This window comes from Stegostoma tigrinum, chromosome 22, assembly GCF_030684315.1.
Source record: "Stegostoma tigrinum isolate sSteTig4 chromosome 22, sSteTig4.hap1, whole genome shotgun sequence".
In the NCBI taxonomy this organism is placed as follows: domain Eukaryota; kingdom Metazoa; phylum Chordata; class Chondrichthyes; order Orectolobiformes; family Stegostomatidae; genus Stegostoma; species Stegostoma tigrinum.
In genome coordinates, this window is record NC_081375.1 from 9,680,993 (window position 1) to 9,701,299 (window position 20,307).

Genomic DNA, 20,307 nt, shown 5'->3' on the forward strand with positions numbered 1-20,307 from the left:
TGGTAGCCTCTTGTGAATATAAACAAAAAAAAAGTATTGTCTATGAAGCCAGGTCTAACTTGCCCAGTATTGCCAACAGCTGGGTCATAAAAGGGGCCTTTGGATAGAGATGGGTATCAAGCGAAATGTTCACCAGAATCCAGAGTTTCTTCTCTCACAGGCAAAGGAAGTGGAATATTTAACTCACGAGGTGGGATTTATCTTTGGGTTTTGATCTATGGCAACATTCAAAGACAGGCCAAAATTTTCACATTTTGAAGAGATTAAAGAGGTTGTGAAAACCTGATGCAGTGTAGGCAACAACACTATAATGCTCCATAGACTCTAGATTAAGTATGCCTACCAAAGGCTGTTTCATTTCATCATGGAGGCAACAGAGGTAAAAGAGGTTTACATCTCCATTATCAGAGATAATGGGAACTGCAGATGCTGGAGATTCCAAGATAATAAAATGTGAGGCTGGATGAACACAGCAGGCCAAGCAGCATCTCAGGAGCACAAAAGCTGACGTTTCGGGCCTAGACCCTTCATCTCCATTATGTTTAATTCTGACACCAGAGGGCCACTGATCTTTGCTGAGCCATTGTCAGGTAGAGTGCAAAGTAGTATGGGCCTATTTTACAAACTTGTTTGACCTCGGTCTAGATTTTGAAGGGAAGGGAACTCTTTTAGATCTATGGCTCCAGGCAATTATAGATATTTTTACATATCTATGAGAGTTCCATTCCTGAAAAGTCTGTGAATGATGAAATTTGCGGGTGGACAGCTCATTAAAAATAGCTTAACAATTGCAGCTAAGCAATTTTTGCCCATGGATGTAGATTTTTGTTGTTATGAAATTTTTGGGTGTGGATAGGCAAATTTGTGATAATGTGATTTTCTCGATACAGCAAATTTATTGCACAGTCACATTGCCATGAAGCAGTTGCAAGATCGTGAAGAAGTTTCTTTAGCAACCAAATCTCTGGAGAACAGCCACAGAAACTCGAGATTTAATGAATCAAATGCTTTCAGTCAAATCAATCAATGCAAGGAAGAGTTCCTGCTGATGTTCTCGAAACTTTGGCAATGGTGAAGGTTCCTCTGGAAGGACTAAAGCATCTACAGGAAGAAGCAGGCAATACAGAAGAATGTCCCTGATATGAACAAAGAGGAAAGACCTCTGTATTTCCACAGTACGATATTTATATGTTCTTAATAGAGCCAGTGGCTTTGTTGTTTTTCATCCAATTGATGTTTGTTGCAGCTTTTCAGGTGGTACACTCTTGGATTCGACAACAGGCCATAGGGAAATATCCTGCAGAGTACCAGTATTGGTTGATTGGTAGTATTGTCATTACTATAGAGAATGAAGCTCCTGCAATAGAAGTTTGTCCATTTGATCTTGGTATATTGACAGACTCAGTGGCTTCAAAAAAACCTTTGCATTTCAAGAAGATCAGCATAAACCTCTCTGGTACTCTCTGCCAGCCTAGCGATCTAATGGTTAGGATTCACCACCCTCAAGCAAATATAAGGAAGCAAACCAAATATTTGGAATTACGTGCAGATTGCACTCCGAGACATCCCAAAGCTCTTTAGAAAGTACTTTTTGGAAATACTGCTCCAATTTATGGAATCAATTTGCACACAGCAATGTCTCACAACCGCAATGACCACTTTTTTTTTGCAACGTTGATGGATAAATGACCAATATACCAGAGACAACTCTTCTGCCCTTCTTCAAAATAGTGATATGATCCACAAGAAAGGGCAGATGGGACTTCAGATTAATGATTCGCCAGAAAGATCGAACCACCAACATTGCAGTGCTCCCTCAGCACTGCAGCAAACTCTCAGAATTGATTGTTTTTGAGTTCCATTGCTTTGGACTTGCATCAACAATCTTCCTACTCAGAAGCAAGAGTGTTACCCCTGGAGTCTCAGCTGGCACTGAAGGAAACAAATCCACACAATTATTTGCTGCACAAAGCAAAGGTCAGCTGGAGCCAGGACATCCTTTAAAGCTTTCTCAACTGAGAAGATTTCACAGAGGCAGCCCAGATTCAAAGGCTCCACATTCTAAAATTATGAAAACCAAAACAAAATCAACTCCTCAGCTAAGTGGCACCAATTAGTTTATGTACCTACAAAAAAGATTTAAAGACAAGTTATGTGGCTCAAAAAGCTTTTACCTACTTGTTACAAATTCACCAAGCATCCCCTAACAAAATATTGCTTACCTAAAATCTCCCCCATCCCGTGTCCTGAGGTATTGTTTTCGGCGAAATTAAATGGACGAGTATGGGGGTTGCTGAAGTGTGGAACTGACCTCAGTGGATTTAGTCCTTCTAGTCCAGAGACAGGCTGATCTGGACACACATTTTCATTGTTTGGGGAATGCGGAGATGGATGAGAATGGGAAGTAGGAAAATAGGTGTGATTAGGAGCTTGTGGAAAAGCAGGAGAGAGCTGTGATGGCTGTTGCTGCGGTATTTGGTTGTGTTGCTGGGACAGTTGATGCGGTTGGACTGGATATGGTTGTTTAGGTACTGGGGGCTGATGAAGGAACTGTCGATTAGATGGGTGATGGTAAGGTGCAGGTGGTGGATGCGAAGAAGTGAGATGGAAATTCAGCTGCCTTTGAGTGAGATTGTCCTTTCGATGAAATCTAGAAATGGGATAGGCTAAGTTGGAGTGCGCTTCTGGGCTTCTGTTCTGTGCCAGCAATTCAGGTTCTACCTAATTAAGAACAAAGAACACCAATTAAAGTTTGGACAAAAAACAGATACATTACAATCAACCCACAGGAAAAAAGCATTGCGATTCAACTGCAATAGTTTCACTGAGACAAATGTGGAATAACCTAAAATATTTGGTCAGTTTAATTGGCAAACTAAATTTAAATCAACTCAAAAATATAATTTGCAGAAACAAAGTGAACCATGGTAAAAAGAAATGAACATGAAAAAATTTGCAGGAAGAATTAACCAACCACCAGTTTGATAACTGCAAACAATGACTCCTTCTTCATTGGGATAAGTCATCAAATAGCAAAGACAATAGAAATAAAAATGAAATAATTCCTGGAATGGTTATTTCTCATATCTATGAATTAAGCATCTTCCCTGCAATATGAAATTTACCCAGTGACTGGAATTAAATGTACGCCTATCTTGACTGAACTAGCAACGCAACCACAACCAGTCACCTTGAATGCTATTCTTCAACTATCTAGCAGCACTTCTAAAATGGGTACACAGACCGTCCCACCTCAATCAGTTTCCTTCCCTTCAAGATCTAAGTGAGACCGGCAAAACATCTGCCAGTGAAATCAGAGTGACTATGCAAGCAGTAGAGGGAATATAAATCCAGGCTGGCTGGTTCGAGGATCAATTGTCTAGTATGGTGAATGCTGCACCAAAGTGACCACCTCTGTGGATGATTTAGTTTACGATCTGCATTTCTTCCAAACAACCCCAGTGTAAAATGTACACAAAGAAATGCTTTGACTACTTTCTGGTTTCTTATCACTTCCACTGGCTGGAGCTCCAAAACACCAAGTAAGATTTTCAATTTGTAATTCTGGAAGTTCAACATACTGAAATCATTAATATCAAATGCCTAACAAAGTAACCAATCCTCAACATCAGTTGCCTTCTGTCCAGGCAGCAAGTTAAAACTGACGCCAAACAATTCTTCATATATTTAGATTTCTGCTTTAAGTCACAAAAGCTAGTTTGGACAAAGGGGTCATGTTAATCATATCACTTTATTAGTTTTGAAACAAAAGAACCTTGGATTTCAGTACAGGAGAGGTAGGTAATGGAGATGTGCAGAATTCCATACAAGATTGAGTCAATAAATCTTGGAATATTTCATTTACATTGTGGAAACAGAACAAATAGGCACAGATTCATTTTCGTAAAAGATAAATTGGGGATAAACATAAGATTTTTTTTTCTCAGAGTGATTTATGCATGAAGAAATGACCAAATGTCATGGAAGTGAAAATGCCTTGAATTATTTAAGAAATAACTGAGTACTATAATAAGGGGAAGTTAGGGTGTTTCGAGATGGGTGATTTAGGATGGGCTAAATGACATTCCAGTTATCTTGGCAAGTAGAGGAACTTCTATTTACAAATAAAAGTTCCATCTCTCAGAAAAGCTAGGCAAAGATAGAACCTATGGCAAATGCTCACAAAAATGTGTGCATTTTAAAAGTTTGTCCATTGTTTGGGTTTTGGCTCTTGATTACTAAAAACTGCAGCTATAATTCTGAACTGATGTTTCATCATGCAGCTCACCACATTATTAGACCTTTAAGGGCTACCATCCCAAAGATTTTGCACATCATACTTCTAGCCTGATCTAACACATTTGACCAAAGGAAAAAACTGACTTATTTCCATTGCCTACGTCAGAATGTCTCACACCAAGTCTCACATTTTTGTATCCTTCACAGAAATTCTTACTTGAGTGACACTTCCCAAACTTTGAATAGAAATACCCTCCAAAATGTGACCACATTTATTTTTATGAGTCTGACGAAAGAAATACAGTTAGACATACAACTGAAACTAGACAAACTTTTTTAAAAATAAAACAAAGACTTAAGGAATTTTTTTTTAAAAAGCAAAATTACTTTTGAACTGGGTTCACTAAAATTTACCTCTTCATCAACCTGCCTCAATATAATAAAAGAACACTTCTGTATAATTTGGCCTGCCTTTTCCCTTAGCCTCTTCATCTATCTGTATTTACCTAAGATCGATAAGACAGACAAGTATGTGACTTGGTCTATTAACCTCCAACATCTGTTCTTTACCTTAACAAATTTTGAAGAGAATCAAAAAAGAGCATTTAATTTCCAGCTCTTGTATAAATGTCTACACATACCTGCTTCTCCTTGGAATCAGGCAGTTTCTTCTCAGGAGTTTGAAGCCTATTTTGTTCAGTTCTTACACTGCCCTCACTTTTTGCTAGAAATATTGAAAAGAAAAGATCATCCACGTACAACAGTCAACATGTTTTACAATAACTTACATGAGAAAGCCGGGGTGGGTGGGATGTGCGGGGTGCAGTTCGAACATCTGACTTAGGAATGTTTGAACTGATGAATGCAATTCCGCACAATTATAATTTTAAAGACCCGACATGTGAACACTTCCTGTTCTGACCTGCGTACAATTCAACTTGTGAATGGACTCCAGCATGGAACCCAGAAACTGCCTGTATTACAAGCTGCTGCTGCATCTAATTTTCCCCGCCCAGGTTTTACAATTCCCGAATAATTCTGTAATTTGCATTATTGATCAACAAAGCTATTTACTACACATCTTTCTCAAAATGTCCGAGCACAATCTCTTCTCAAATCTATCCTTGATCTATTTATGTGATTGTCCATTATTAACCAATTCATAGGTCCCAATCCTACAATTCCTTGCATGATTCCCTTCAGTCCAGGTTCCATCTTGCTGAAAGTATTGAGACTGTCTCATCCGAAATGATCAAAACATCCTTCATGTTCGTGTGTTAATCTGCTTTCTCACTTTCTTTGTGGCATTTTTCATGATCAAATACACCATTCCCTATTCATCTCTCTCCTGCGACTCAGTGTCCTGCATTTCCACTCCCAGTGGTCCCCATGCTGTTACCTTTTCCTCAGTATTCCAGTTTTCCCCATTTTATTTCCTGATACTGTTTTAGGTCCTATTTCTGTTTTCATGACATGTTGCTTCTGGAGAACATGGTCTACTGGAAAAGTGCTTCCAGATATATGCTAATTCAATTAACAAAATTTGGAATCAAGAACTATTCTAGATGATGACAATGATGAAACCATTGTCAATTATTGTAAATCCCAATCTGGTTCAGTAGTGATCTTTATGGTAGGTAGTCTGCTGTTATAGAGTCACGAGTCACACAGCATGGAAACACCCCCTTTGTCTAACCAGTCCACGCTGACCATAATCCCATACTAAACCAAATCCATCTGCCTGTGCCTGGCCCATAACCCTCCAAGCATTTCTTATTCATCTATTTATCTAAATGTCTTTTAAACGTTGTAACTTTATCCACATCCACCACTTCCTCTGGAAGTTCATTCTAAAGCAGACCACACTGTTTAAAAAAAAATTGCCCCTTATGTTTTTTTTTTAAATTTCTCATCTTTCACTTAAAAATATGTTCCCTAGTGTTGAAATTCTCCATCTTAGGGAAAAGACATCTGTCATTCACTTATCTATGCCCCTCGTGATTTTATAAATCTCAATAATCCTATGCTCCAGTGAAAGTAGTCCCAGCCTCTCCTTATAACTCAAACTCTCCATTCCCAGCAACATCCTGGTATATCTCTTTTGAACCCTCTCAAGCTTAATTATATCCTTCCTGTAGAAGGGTGACCAGAACTGGATATAGTACTCCAGAAGAGGCTTCACTAACATCTTGTATAACCTCAGCATAACATCCCTGTTCTTACGTGGCCTGGTCTACATGTATCTTCAAACCAACAGCAATGTGACTGGCTCTTGAATGTCCTCTGAAATGGCCATTAAAACTGCTACAGTAAAGTCAGAAAGAAATGAAGCCAGCTGACATTGTTTTTGCAGTGCTCCAGTCAATGGTAAACCTAGCCCTGTTGACTCTGCAAAGTCCTCATTATGAACATCTACGAGCTTGCACCAAAACTGAAAGCTACACCACTGATTAGTCAAGCAATAGCCTCACATTGTCTGAGGTGTTTGGTTGCATAAGAATAATTGTGTACTAGCCACCACTATCATCATCCCTGGCTATGTTCTGGGCCATCCTCAGGACAGACCCACCAAGTGGTGACACCGTATTGGGTATACAGCGGAATGGGTACTGCCTTTGCCAGTCTTCAAAATTGATTCAGGATCCCATGAAAAGTTGAGATATCAGATTAAACATGGACAAGGAAACCTCCTTCTGATTATTACCTACTACCCTTACACAATCCCTCACCCTAATGAATCAGTGATCAGTAACACTTGGGATAAAACAGCAAGGGTGACAAAGCATAGTACATATTCCGGGAGAATACCATCATCTGCAACTTGCCCTGCAAGACACACGTGGTCCTCAGCAGGAACTATATTGCTGTTCCTTTACCATCGCTGGATCAATCGTGGAACACCTTTCCTAACAGCACTGGTCGTGTGCCTACACAAAGAGACTGCAAAGGATGAAGGTGCAGCTAACTTCCACTTACAGGCAATTAGGAAAGGGTAACAAATGCCCACCTAACTAGCAACGTCTATATCGTTTGAAAGAATTTTAGAACCAGCTACTGCACTGTTGTGGTGTATTGTTAGACTATTTCTGAGACAAAGTAATGGATTCACCAGAATTTCCTTAAAGCAAACAGTGGGAATACAGAAGGCCATTTTATTCAACTCCCAGCAAAATTCCATATCCTACTCAATAGCTGTACTTGATAGCACAAAATCTTTCAAATTTAGTACCCATTAAGAAAAATGCTCACCACCACATTGCCACATGCTTCACCTTTTACCTCATTAAAACTACAAACCTAATGCATGTTTTCCTAAATTCAGCCTTGACTTTTCCTTTGCCACCTCCCCAGCTCATTGGTGGCCAGAATTTCATCAAACAATAACTCCAATTTCTTTGAAATTCTTTCACTTGTGCCTTGTCCTGCTCATCAAACTTGCTCTTGCTGACCGTCTTTGACTTCTTGGTACCAATTCATCAATCTCAAAATTTTCTTTTCTTTAGAAAACCCTCCATGGCCTTGCTTTGCCTCGTCACTCAAACCTCCCACAGTACATAAACTTTAGTCCTGTGATGCTGGTTTTCGGTATGTATTGCCATTCCTCATTTCCTCAAGTCCACTGGTAGCGGAAGTTCTCGTCCATCTCAGTAGAGTAGTAGCCCCAATGCCTTAGAAAATATATCTGGTATTCAATGTAATTTAGCACCAAACTGACCAAAAAGAAAACTCACCAGCTCTGCTTTGTTCATGCTCCTTCTCTGAGTGTTGCTGCCCTGGTCCAATTGGGGAATGGTGACCAAGATTGTAGGGGATGGGAGATCCACGTCCATGCGCTTGCAACAAGTTCATGTTGTATGCCATTGCTGCTTGATGGCTCATAATGCGAGGATCAACTGCAAAACGGCCTTGGTAACCAGGCCAAGAAACCTGCAAAGACAGGCAATCCTGATTAACTACAGCACACTGCAACAAGAAATTCCAATGATGTATGATGGTAGTCAATCAACTTCCTGGCTGCCAAAGTCAGGGAAAAACCTGTTAAACATGCAAAAGGAATTACAATCATGTATAACATGTTTGTTTTTCTTTTCTTTTAAGCAACTATTATCATGAGTGACAACCAAAACCCAGAAGGGAAAACCATCTGTAAGGACTGTACCATTTAAACATTTGAGGTATCTGTGGAGTAAGCAGGAGTTAGTGAAGCATTTGGTACTTCAACTCGAGTCGCAAATAGGAGACACGCTGTCTGACGCAGCAAGTGAATAATTTTACATTAAAATAAAAGCAAAGTACTTATGCGTACTGGAGATTTGAAATAAAAGGTGTGCCGGAGGAACTTGCGAAGAGAGAATTTTGGTTCTAAAGAACAGTAAATTGAACTTGAAACATAACTCTGTTTCTCTCTCCACAGATCGTGCCAAACCTTCAGAATATCGCCAACATTTCGTTTATATATAGAAGAACTTTACATGCCTGGTAAATTCTGACTACTTCTCAACAAGGCCACAGGCAAATTGAATCTACTTGTTAATTAGAGATTTGCTTTCTTGACTGATGCCTGTATGCTGCAAATATATTCATTCAAAGTGGTATAAGGATCACTGCCTGGTACTCTGATACTAATTCCATGATTTGCTGGTTGCTTACAAGATCTATTTGTATTATCAGGTGGTAGGTCAAAATTCCCAACAGATGTTCTTGCAAAGTGCTTAATATCTGGCATCAAGCATACATTCATCAAAGCCTAAGCTATCAAAGTCACGTGGTTTGATTGGCAAATTCTCAGATAGCCAAACAGCATACTAACTTGCAACATTGGATCTCTTATACTTGGATATAAAGGCAATTTAAAAGTTAACCTCACAGCTTGCAGACTGGAGACAGAGTACAAGAGCAAGGAGACAATGCTAAACTTTTACAAGACATTTAGATCTCAGCTCGAGTATTATGCCACATTATAGCAAAGGTGTGAATACATTTGACAGAGTGAAGAAGGAACTTACAAGAATAAGAAGCTTTGATTGTGAGGATTGATTCAAAAAAATTGGGACTGTTCTCCTTGGACAAAAAACAGTCCAGACAATAGTGATCTTCAAAATCACAAGTGTACTGGGCAGAGTAGATAGGGAAATGCTGTTCTCACTCATAAAATAAAAAGGAATGAGAGGGCATAGATTTAAAGCGACACGCAAACAAAGCAAGGGTTAAGTGCAAAAAAAACCTTTACACACAGCGTGTAGTGAGAGTATGGGATGCACTGTCAGGAATACAGTGGAAGCAGGTTTAATTAAGGCATTCAAGAGGGCATTGATTGGTTATTTTGATAGAGGTGGTGCGCAGGAATATGGAAAAAAGCAGGCGATTGGCCTAGGTAATATGGTGACCCAACTGGTCTCCTTCTGCACCGTAGCAATTCTGTGGTTCTGCTAACAATGAACTTTGGGCAGACCCAATGAAGAAGTCTTAGCTGCAGTTCTGATATTTGAGTAACAGAGTTAAACGTCATCAGGACAAGCAAGGTGGTACAAAGCCAGTGTGGCCATCCACCAAACACTGACCTCAAACGCAATATTTGCAATCAGATATGCAAATTTGGACTTGGGCTAATGTCTCATCAACTTAGATTGCAAACTGGTCTTTTTTTTTTTGAGAACACTAATCTATTGAAGAACGAAGAACAAAGAACGAAGAAAATTACAGCACAGGAACAGGCCCTTCTGCCCTCCAAGACTGCGCCGAACCAGATCCTCTTTCTAAACATGTCGCCTATTTTCCAAGGATCTGTATCCCTCTGCGCCCAGCCCATTCATGTATCTGTCTAGATACATCTTAAATGACACTATCATGCCCACATCTACCACCTCCATTGGCAACGCGTTCGAGGCACCCACCGCCCTCTGTGTAAAGAATTTACCATGCATATCTCCCTTAAATTTTTCCCCTCTCACCTTGAAATCATGGCCCCTAGTAATTGAGTCCCCCACTCTGGGAAAAAGCTTCTTGCTATCCATCCTGTGTATACCTCTCATGATTTTGTAGACCTCAATCAGGTGTCCCCTTCAACCTCCGTCTTTCTAATGTAAATAATCCTAATCTACGCAATCTCTCTTCATTGCTAGTGCCCTCCATATCAGGCAACATCCTAGCAAACCTCCTCTGCACCCTCTCCAAAGCATCCACATCCTTTTGGTTATGTGGTGACCAGAACTGTACGCAGTATTCCAAATGTGGTCAATCCAAAGTCCTATACAATGTATAGAAATGTGAAAACCCATCGTATTTCCTTGATATATTTTTGATTGAATATTGCAAATCTGTTAACTGGCAAAGTACAATGAGGTAGAGAATATTTCAATCAACATCAGTATTACAGGTGCAGTGACACTTTCTGCGATGACCCTGAAGTTTGAAAGCAGCAGGAAGTAGATAACTACCGAGATTTCCGATAGATGGTTAAATCTGACTGTTGGGGCAGAAATGTAGTTTAATCACAAGGATTTTAGGAAAGGTAGTACAAGACATAGAAGAGGTTTTAAGGATATTTATTCATGAAAAACTGAAGAGAAATGATTTGAGAAAACCAGCTACAACTAAGCTACTTAAATTCAACTGGTACCATTCCCATGCTCCGTGAGCAAGATGTGAGCAGTACTTCCATTACTCTACATCTTCATTTGAAGTATTTTCCAGTAAATGTTTCCAAGGACCATGGTTAGAAACTTAATTTCCGTGTTCCTCAGGCATCTGCCTGATGTGAACTGAATTGAACTACACAGACAATTAAAAAGCCTTTAAAGAAATCTAAAAGTGCTTTAAATTAAGGCAGGGTGTAATTACCAGTAAGAACGAATACAATCTGACAAAGGAATTCTAGATGCAAATGATCAATAACATTTAGAATAATCTGCCAGGCAGGATAGCAGAGACAACATATTTGACAGACCACTGAGAGAGTTGAAATAAGAAAGCAGTTTTGGTGGGCTGAATATGGTTCTCATCTTCTCTATGACTTTCTCACTCAACTGCACAAACCCAACACTCACCTGTTTGGTCAGCTGGTCTCAAAGGAAGTGCTTAGTTTCCTAAATCTGCAACTCCCCAAAAGACTGGCCATAAAATGCAAGCAAGCGTTAATGTGGAATTACAGAATGGCACAGCATTAATTGAGAAGCACACTCGTACATTAGTTCAGTTGTGTATTCAGCACACCAATCTGTAATGATTCTGCATAATGTTTAGCTCCATTTCTGAAGTTATGACAGGGTAAACTGAAAACATAAAAGTAACAGTCAAATATTCCCATGAATTCAAACAGTGGAGATGCAGAAATTGTTGACTTCAGCTCTGAACATTAGACGTCAGTACTATTGCATTTGCAATTGCAAAATTAGCTTCCACCTCAGTAAGACATTCTAGCTAGATTAAAAAAAATAACTGACATTACATAAGACTGAAAATGCAGACCTGATCTCCCTCTGATACTTTTGTTTGGGCACTTAATCAACTAGTTATTGGAAGCAATTTTTATGCAGAGAAATAAAATGAAGATGACAACTTTCACAACGTATTACTATCATTTATTTTAGAAGCTGAGATGTGGGCATGGAAATATAAACTTCAACAAATACTTTTTCCTTTGATAAAGTCAACCTTTAATGCTTTCTCTAAGAACACAAGTCTGATATTCATGTCCCACCTCTCTGTACCTTCTATTAACACTCATGTTTCAAGGGCAGCTAGGGACAGGCGATATTTATATAGCTTGAATCCACACAAAGGTGGCCAACATCATCAAGTCCCATTGCACCCTGGTAATGACCTTCTACAACCTGTCAGGCAGAAGGTACACACTCCCAAGCAGGGGCAGGAACAGCTTTTTTCTGGCTGTTATCAGACTGTTGAATGGACTCTAGCCTCAAATAATGTAACTTGCAATGTAACCTGTATGCCACCAAGTCTTTTTGACCTGTATCCTTTGCTTGCTGTGATCTGCCCGTACCGCTCGTAAACAAAGTTTTTCCACTATATTTTGGTATATGTGACAATAAGTCAATCCAATCCGATAAATAATGGCTAGCCAGCGATACCCATGTCCCACGAGTGAATAAAAAAAGTTTCAGTGCTTGCAGCGCATCTTTTAATTCCTAACCCTCTCTCTCATGTTATTTTCCAAGTTCAGTTCAAGTACAGTCTCTTGCCACAATTTACAACCCACCTCCACTATTATCAAAGTAACATTCCTCCTATGTAAATTCAAACTTGAAGTGTCGGCAAGTGATTGCATCTGTGAACGGTACTGGTAAATCGCTGCTCAGCAGTCTAATGGAAGACGTTTCCACAAGCAAGGCTTACTGAAAAATTTGAGAGCTGGTTATGGTTAACTTCATTAATGGGGAGATTTATTACGTTGCATTTCCGAATAACTGTATATTTACAACTGGAAAATACTCAACCATTAACTCAATTATTACTTTAGCTGATGAAAAACAGTTGAAACTGCACTGCAGTAATTTTCTAGCAAATGTGCTTTCTCCTCCTTATCATCTCTTTAAAAAATTGTTATAAGACAAACAGAAACTCAATTATAGTATTAAGCTCTTCAATTTTGTCAAGATGACAGAGAGAAGCAGGAATGTGTAATCTGGATGCATGATCTTTTCATTTTGTTTCTTCATATTTCAATATGCTTTCGGTTGAGAATGGAGTATGCTGGTGTAAAGGGAAGGATGTCAGTGCTGAGGCCTCAAAAATTCATATTTATTTATCCACACCAAGCATTAGCAATGGAAGCAATCCCAACCCAGGTTAAATGTAAAGTGACAATCCTTCATTCAATCCTGATAATATAGTATAATTTCATACCCAGAAGGGACAGCCATTTCTTACAGTCTATAGTTTTACCGCAAATGAAATCAGAAAATCAACAAAATTCATGTCTCATTACAGTCATCTCATCACTTGAATTGCTTTCATTAGTAATGAATCTCACATGAAGAACTCTGCATGATGGCACACAGAAGACACTATAATCTAGGCCTTACACAGGTAGTAACAATAAACAATTTGAAGAGATGATATTTCATAATAGTGTGTGAGAGAGAATATGTCACAGGAGAGAGAGAGCAAGAGACCAAGAGGGCCAAGACAGCAACAGCAAGGGGGTAGGCATTACGGGGTAGGAGTTATGGGGAGGGGGAAAAAAAAACAGTAGAGAGCATGGACAAAACCCCAGGAAGGGAGAGACTGGAAAGCAGGGGAGGAAAGAGAAAGGCTAAAGTAAAGACAGTGGATGAGTGAGCAACTCACAAGGTTACCATTTGCAATTTTAATGTTTTAGAGCATAACCTGTGGGTCTCAGCTCCCTCATTTGCAGTATTCTTGAATTTTGCTGTCTTCCTGCATCTTAGCAAGGAAGTTAACGGTTTCTAATTTTTGTCTAAACCAGTTTTATTTATGCAACATGGTTTCTGCTCCAGACTAGATAAAAAATATGATTTACATTAGCACTGAAGTGATAAAAAGTACAGCTTTATTTAATAAATTCACTGATACTAAAACAAATGGGCTGAAACATTTCAAAAAGTCAATGTATTAACCTTGTCTACACATGAAGATAGATCAGTCAACTGTGTAATTAATCTTTGTTATTTCCATATTTTAAAGATTTTGAATTTTTCTGCACTGGCACTGAACTGCATTAAAAGTCTTATTTCATACTGAAATAACTTAAATGAATGAAGTAAATCTGTTCTACTAACCCATTACATCTCAATTTAATAATCTTCTCGACATGGCTTTAGGAATCTCTTTACATTTTAACATGTTTACAACCAGGGAGGGAAGGAATATATGCCATGGAAACCAGTGTTCTTCTGACAATGTCCTTTTGCTATCAGCAACCAAAAATCAGAAATCACAAATTTTCTCCTTCTTTGAAGAAAATCACTTTTAATCTCAGTTACTTCGCAGTGTTAATCAGAAATTCATCAATTAAAAAACTACTACTCTGACCCTTTTCAGCCTTCTTACCCTGCAGCTTTTGCAGGTCCAGGCCTTTGTTGTGAATTGGTCCCATAGGATCTCTGCTACCTCACCAGTAAGACTGTCCTTTATTCTGAGCATTGCCAGGAAGATGCTCTGTTCAACTGTGCCAAGCCTGACAATAGAGTTCCATCCTTTCTCTATCCAATGAGCTGCTAGTGAGAAATGGTGGCTTGTCAAATGATAGCAACTACAGTGCTAACATGTAACATAATTTGCCCCAGCTTCCCATCATACGTTTAGCTCAATCACGCACTGTAGGAGGCCATTTGGCCCATAAAGACTGCACTAGCTGTCTTGGAGAGTGATCCAGTAAGTCCCACTCTCTTGCTTTTATCTCATGTCTGCAACTGTTTATTCCTTCAGGAACTGTTTTCGGAAACTACTCCATTGCATTCTAAATCCTAAACACATTTTGAAGCATAAAGTCACCTCTTGTTCTTTTGTGAATCACTGCTGTGGTGTGTTCTCTGATAACTGACCCTTCAGCACTTAGAACAATTTTTTTAAACAATCCCATCAAAGCTCCTCTTGCATACTTCTTTGTGGTAAAGAGATAAAAACCCATCTTTGCTTGATTCATGTAACTGTAATCAAGGCTCTTTTGATACTACGTTCAGAACATATGGCCTGTAGTACCCATAAGATCAACAGCACCAGTTGGATGGGAACACCACCACTTACAAGATGCATTCCTTGTCATGGCTTAGAACTGTATCATTGTTTCTCCACTGCAGTTTGATCAACCCACTTCCCTGACAGGATTGTGGGTTTATCTACATCAGATGCACTGGAGCTATTCGAGAAAGCAACTCACTAAAGCTCACAATTGGGTGGACAATAAATGTGAGATGCGTCAACAACAGTCATGCCAGGAACGAATAAAAGAAACCTTACTTTTCTAAGTCTCTTCTGTCCAACCTCCAAAGCCTCTCATTCTTCCTGAAATGTAGAACTGATCAATACTACAGCTGGGGATGAATTTCTGTTTTGCAAAGCTATATACTCAGGGAAGGAATGGATTGAACTTTCCAATTACTTTTCTCAAAGGATCGTGAATCTGTGGAACTACCTAGAGTGTGGTGCATGCTGGGACATGGAATAATTTTGAGGAGAGAGAGAGATTTTTATTTAGCAATTGGTTGAAAGGTTATAGGGAGCAGGCAGGAAAGTGGAGCTGACATTGAAACAAGATCAGCCATGAACATACTGGACAGCAGAGCAGACTCAAGGGGCTGCCTTGCCTTCTCCAGGTCTAGTTCTTATTCAATAAGTACTGTACCCATAAACATCATTATTTTCTAAACTCTCACACCAGCTCAACTGCAGTGGATTGTGATCATGAGAAATTCAGAAATAATTCTAATCAAATCCATGGTAGAACACAAGTTCATCCCATTTACTGTACCATTTGTCATTCAATTTTTTTTGCACAACAAGTTCAGTGGACTAGCTAAGGTACTTTACGCCCAACATCTGGTTTCAAGATCTGATGAGGTTAAAGTATAAACTGTTTGCTGGCAAAGACGATATTTTGTGAAATAAGTTTGAGGACTGTCCTAGTACTGAGCTTGCTCAAGTGCACGGCAATAACGTGGCAATCAAACTCAGTGAAGACACAGTGCAGAAGTGAAAACATTATCCTAAACTTCACTCCTTAAGGGTTTCGGCACGTTGCCTAATCATTATGGAAGCTTTATTCAACATCTAATTTGTGCTACATCTGGTGCTCAATGCTGAAAAAAATGATGTTCAATATGGAAAATGTCCCAAAGTCCAACACTAGAACTCCTCACTTTGATGAGTGATGGCATTTCACACTGCTCATTGGTAACTTACAGAATTCTACAAAATTCCAACGATGTGAACTAAAAGAATTATTCATTCTTAACACTTGAATTAACTTCACATAATTACGCATACACTGCTACGCAGTGATGAGGGGATGCTGTTTTATCAGGAGTGCTAGATTCTGGATGAGATATTCAGCTAAAACCTCGACTGCTTGTTTTGGGAGATGTAGCTGATTTCACGTGACACAGGTAACGCTTGGATTATGGTGGCCATTATCAACAAAGACATTTCATCTACTGTTTTCAGGATATTGCTCTGGTGAAATCAAAAAAGCATGGAAAAACCCAAAAAAACTTGATTACTGAAGAAAAGAGGTTTAAGAATTTTGGTTGAAAGCAAATTAAATTTTTTTGTGATGAAAGCTCAGGGTTGTCTTGCAAAAATATGCATGGACCAATTCAGGTGCGAAATTTTAAAAAGAACTGAGTGATGGATAAAATAAGAATATACTTCAAAAATCCACATTAAAGTTACTGGAAGCTCATGTTATCTAGACATCCTCAAAATGTTACCCACAACTCAGCAACTTGGGGAGAAGAAACTGAAGAGAAATACAACTACATTTCCCCTAAAAAGTTTAAAATGTAAATAACTGAAAATTTTCTGCAATAATTTCTTTGTTCAATATTTTCAATCCAGCATGAATGTTCTGTTATTACACCATGTCACATTGTTTTTCAGTTTCTCAGAAAAGGCCTGCCACATTCTATCAGTGTACAGGCTGCCTGCTGTTGAAAATACCGGGTTCTGCAAGTCAGGAAGGCAATTTTAATTTTAGAAAGATTTTCCACCTGATTTCCAGTCAGTGCAGATGTTAGTCTTGTTCAAATGTTACAGACAAATTTGAAGTATTTTGGTTAATTTTGTTGCAGAATTGGGGAAAACAGATGACGTTCATAAACAACTAATTATCATACAGCAGTGAGTGATGCTTTCTTTGTTGAAAGGTCCTGATCCATGGAGTCATTTACAACACAATTTGTGGGCTCTTTAGGTTCCCTCGGCTGCTATTGTAAATTATTATGCAAATACCTCATTGGAACTTTCATTTCAGAAAGCCATGTTAATGCCAATGAAGGCTCAGGAAGGGACTGCTGGCTCTTATAGTCATGGATCTTAACTGAAATGTGTTACACTGCTGCAATCCAGTTCACAGATATGGGTGGAAAGCATCAAACCACCATTAAGTACTTCCATTATTAAGTGAGCTGACATTCAGGGATCAGAATGAATGTAGAAAACTGAAATTTAGCATCTGCACTGAGGGAAACCTGAGAATTAAGTTAGCCCCAAACATAATGTCGTTTTAACTAAAGCAGAACTTTTCATTCTTATTGGGAGCATTGCAATGTCACTGGATATTTAAAAAAAAGACAATTCTATCCCAATGACAATACAAAATAGGGACAAGGTAATTATTGTCCAATTTAAAACTAAATCATGTTGATACAATTCAGCGAACAAACCAACATAATACTGAACTCAATTCCAAACCAATTTATTTTTCAAACATATGGATTAGGAACAGGAATTTTGCCATTTGGCCCCTGTAACCTGCTCTACAATAAGAGAATGGCTGATCTGATTGCACCTTCAATTCCACATTCCTACCTCTGATGAGTTCTGACTCTTTTATTAATCAGGAATCTATCTGCCTTCGAAGTAGTCAATGATCCCCACCTCCACTGCTCTCTAGGAAAGAGAGTGTTTAAATGACTCGTGACCCTCCGAGAACAAAAATTAGTATGTCTCCATTTTAAATGGGTGACTAGCAGTTTCAAACTGTATCCTCTCCCACCAGAGAGGATATACTTTCAGCATCCACTCTGTCAAGCATCCTCAGTATCTTAATTACTTGGAAAAGATCACCTCTCATTCTTGTAAACTCCAACCGACACAGACAGACCTGTCCAACCTTTTCTCATAAGACGATAACATCCACCTCATTTCCAGGAAATAGTCGAGTTAACATTTTCTGAACTGCTTCTAATGCACTTGCATCCTTTCTTAAGTAAGAAAACCCAAAGCGTACATGGTGCTTCAGACACAGTATCAGCAATGCTTTATAGCACTGTAGCACATATCTTAGTATTCTACTGCGCATGCGATAAAGTCAATTTACCTTTACAATCACTGTCTGTATCTGCACACTAATTTTTTTGAGATTCATGTACCAGGGCACCCAGATCCCTCTGTATCTCAGAGATCCGCACTCTTTTCCAAACTTCCTAAAAGTGGACAAGTTCACATGCTCCCACATTATAATCTATCGGCTAGATTGTTATCCACTGACCTACTTATATCCTTTTTGGAGACATCTTATCTTCTCTTCACAACTTGTTTTCCTGTGTCTTTATTTCATCAGCTAACCCATCACAGACACAATCGTTCCTTTAATCCACACGTCTACATTGGATTTTCCATTCTTTGAAATCAAATGCTGACCCCAGTGGCACATTAACCACTATGTGTAGCCAGGAAAATGACACATTTGTGCCACTCTTTGCTTCCTATCAGCTAGGTTATTGTTACTCCTTACTCCATGAACTCTTACTTAGCAACAGCATACTGGTATGGTCACTGGATGAGTAGTCTAGAGCAGCATTCCCAATAACTTTTCTTCTGCACTGACTTCCAACGCCAGTGATTTCTGGAACTGGAAATCATTGCTACATATAGTATTGGAACCCTTGAAGCAATTGTGCACACAACTGCACTAGTAGAGTAACACTGATCCAGGCTCAGGCCTGGGGGAACACATTCAAATCTCACCACGGCAGATGGTGGAATTTACATGCAAAACAAAAATCTGGAAATAAAAGTTGAATGACCACAATGAAACCATTGTTGATTGCTGTGAAAATCATCTGATTTACTAATGTCTGTTAGGGAAAGAAATTGCCATTCTTACCTGGTCTGGCTTACAGATGACTCAGTGAAAAGTCTCAAATTAGAAATGATGTTGACAGGTATAGACCCAGGCACCAGAAATGACAATGGCAAATTCAGTACTGTTGATCCTGCAAAGTGTTCCTTACCAGCATCGAGGAACTAGTGGCAAAATAGGAAAAGCTCTCTTGTAGACTAGTCAAGCAAACAGGCTGACAGTCATGCTCATGGAATTGCACCTTACATACAATATCCCAAACACCACCACATATATTCCTGGTTATGTCACGTCCAACTAGCAAGACAGACCCAACTGAGGTAGCAGCACAGAGGAATACAGTTGGGAGGGAGTTGCTCTGGGAATCCTCAACATTGATTGCGGATCCTGTGTAGTCTCATGTCACCAGATCAAACCTGGGGAAAGGGACCTCTTGCTGATTACTACATTCCATCCACCCCCAGGTGATGAATCAGTGCCTCTCATTGTTGAACACTACGACAATAACAAAGACATACATACAATCTGAGTGGAGTCTTCAACATTCATCACAAAAAAAAATGATTCAGCAGCATTACCACTAGCTGAGCTGGTTAAGTGCTAAAGGACACTGTTGCCAGACTGGCTGAAGCAGCATGTGGTAAGGGAACCAACAAGATGACATGACCTCATTCTCATGAAATAACTGCAGAGAGGCCAGAAATCCTGTCACCAAGTCACCCTTTATTTACTTGCGTAGAGTAGACTGGCTGTGGCCAGCCACCTTAGATTTGGTTGCTGGAATTGTCATCTCCTGGCTTTATTTTCTACTCCTATGCAACTGTCAGATAGCAGTAGTGCATGTTTTCTCCAGCACCCGTATTGTGTATAGGTGCAGGACACAGTGAGAAACACCAGTTGTGTAAATAACTTTTATTAATACTCGATCACTCGGAAAAATACCCAAGTCGGTCAAGAAACCAGTGACAAGCACAGCCCCAGTAGGGGCAATGCTAATCTCCTGACTGTAAGTTAACAAGGTGTCAACCTGGATGAACACAGCAGGCCAAGCAGCATCAGAGGAGCAGGAAGGCTGACGTTTTGAGCGTAGACTCTTCTTCAGATTTTTCTGAAGGAGGATCTAGGCCCAAACCTTCAGCATTCCTGCTCCTCTGATGCTGCTTGGCCTGCTGTGTTCATCCAGCTCTACACCTTGCTATCTCAGATTCTCCAGCATCTGCAGTTCCTACTACTCCTGATAGTACGTATTTTTTTTCTTTTTAGCAGTAGTGGCTTATTTTCCC

General features: G+C 39.4%; 1 protein-coding gene across 7 annotated transcripts in view; it reads right to left on the reverse strand.

The window, feature by feature from the left end:
- helz (helicase with zinc finger) overlaps positions 1-20,307 on the reverse strand; it is a 279,455-nt gene that overhangs the window by 51,047 nt on the left and 208,101 nt on the right. For all 7 annotated transcript variants that reach the window (XM_048554824.1, XM_048554822.1, XM_048554823.1 and 4 more), the window contains 3 exons: positions 7,971-8,166; positions 4,881-4,963; positions 2,223-2,721 (listed from right to left, as the gene is read on the reverse strand). In XM_048554824.1, coding sequence (XP_048410781.1) covers positions 2,223-2,721; positions 4,881-4,963; positions 7,971-8,166 — 778 coding nt within the window. The remainder of the gene's footprint in view (positions 1-2,222; positions 2,722-4,880; positions 4,964-7,970; positions 8,167-20,307) is intronic.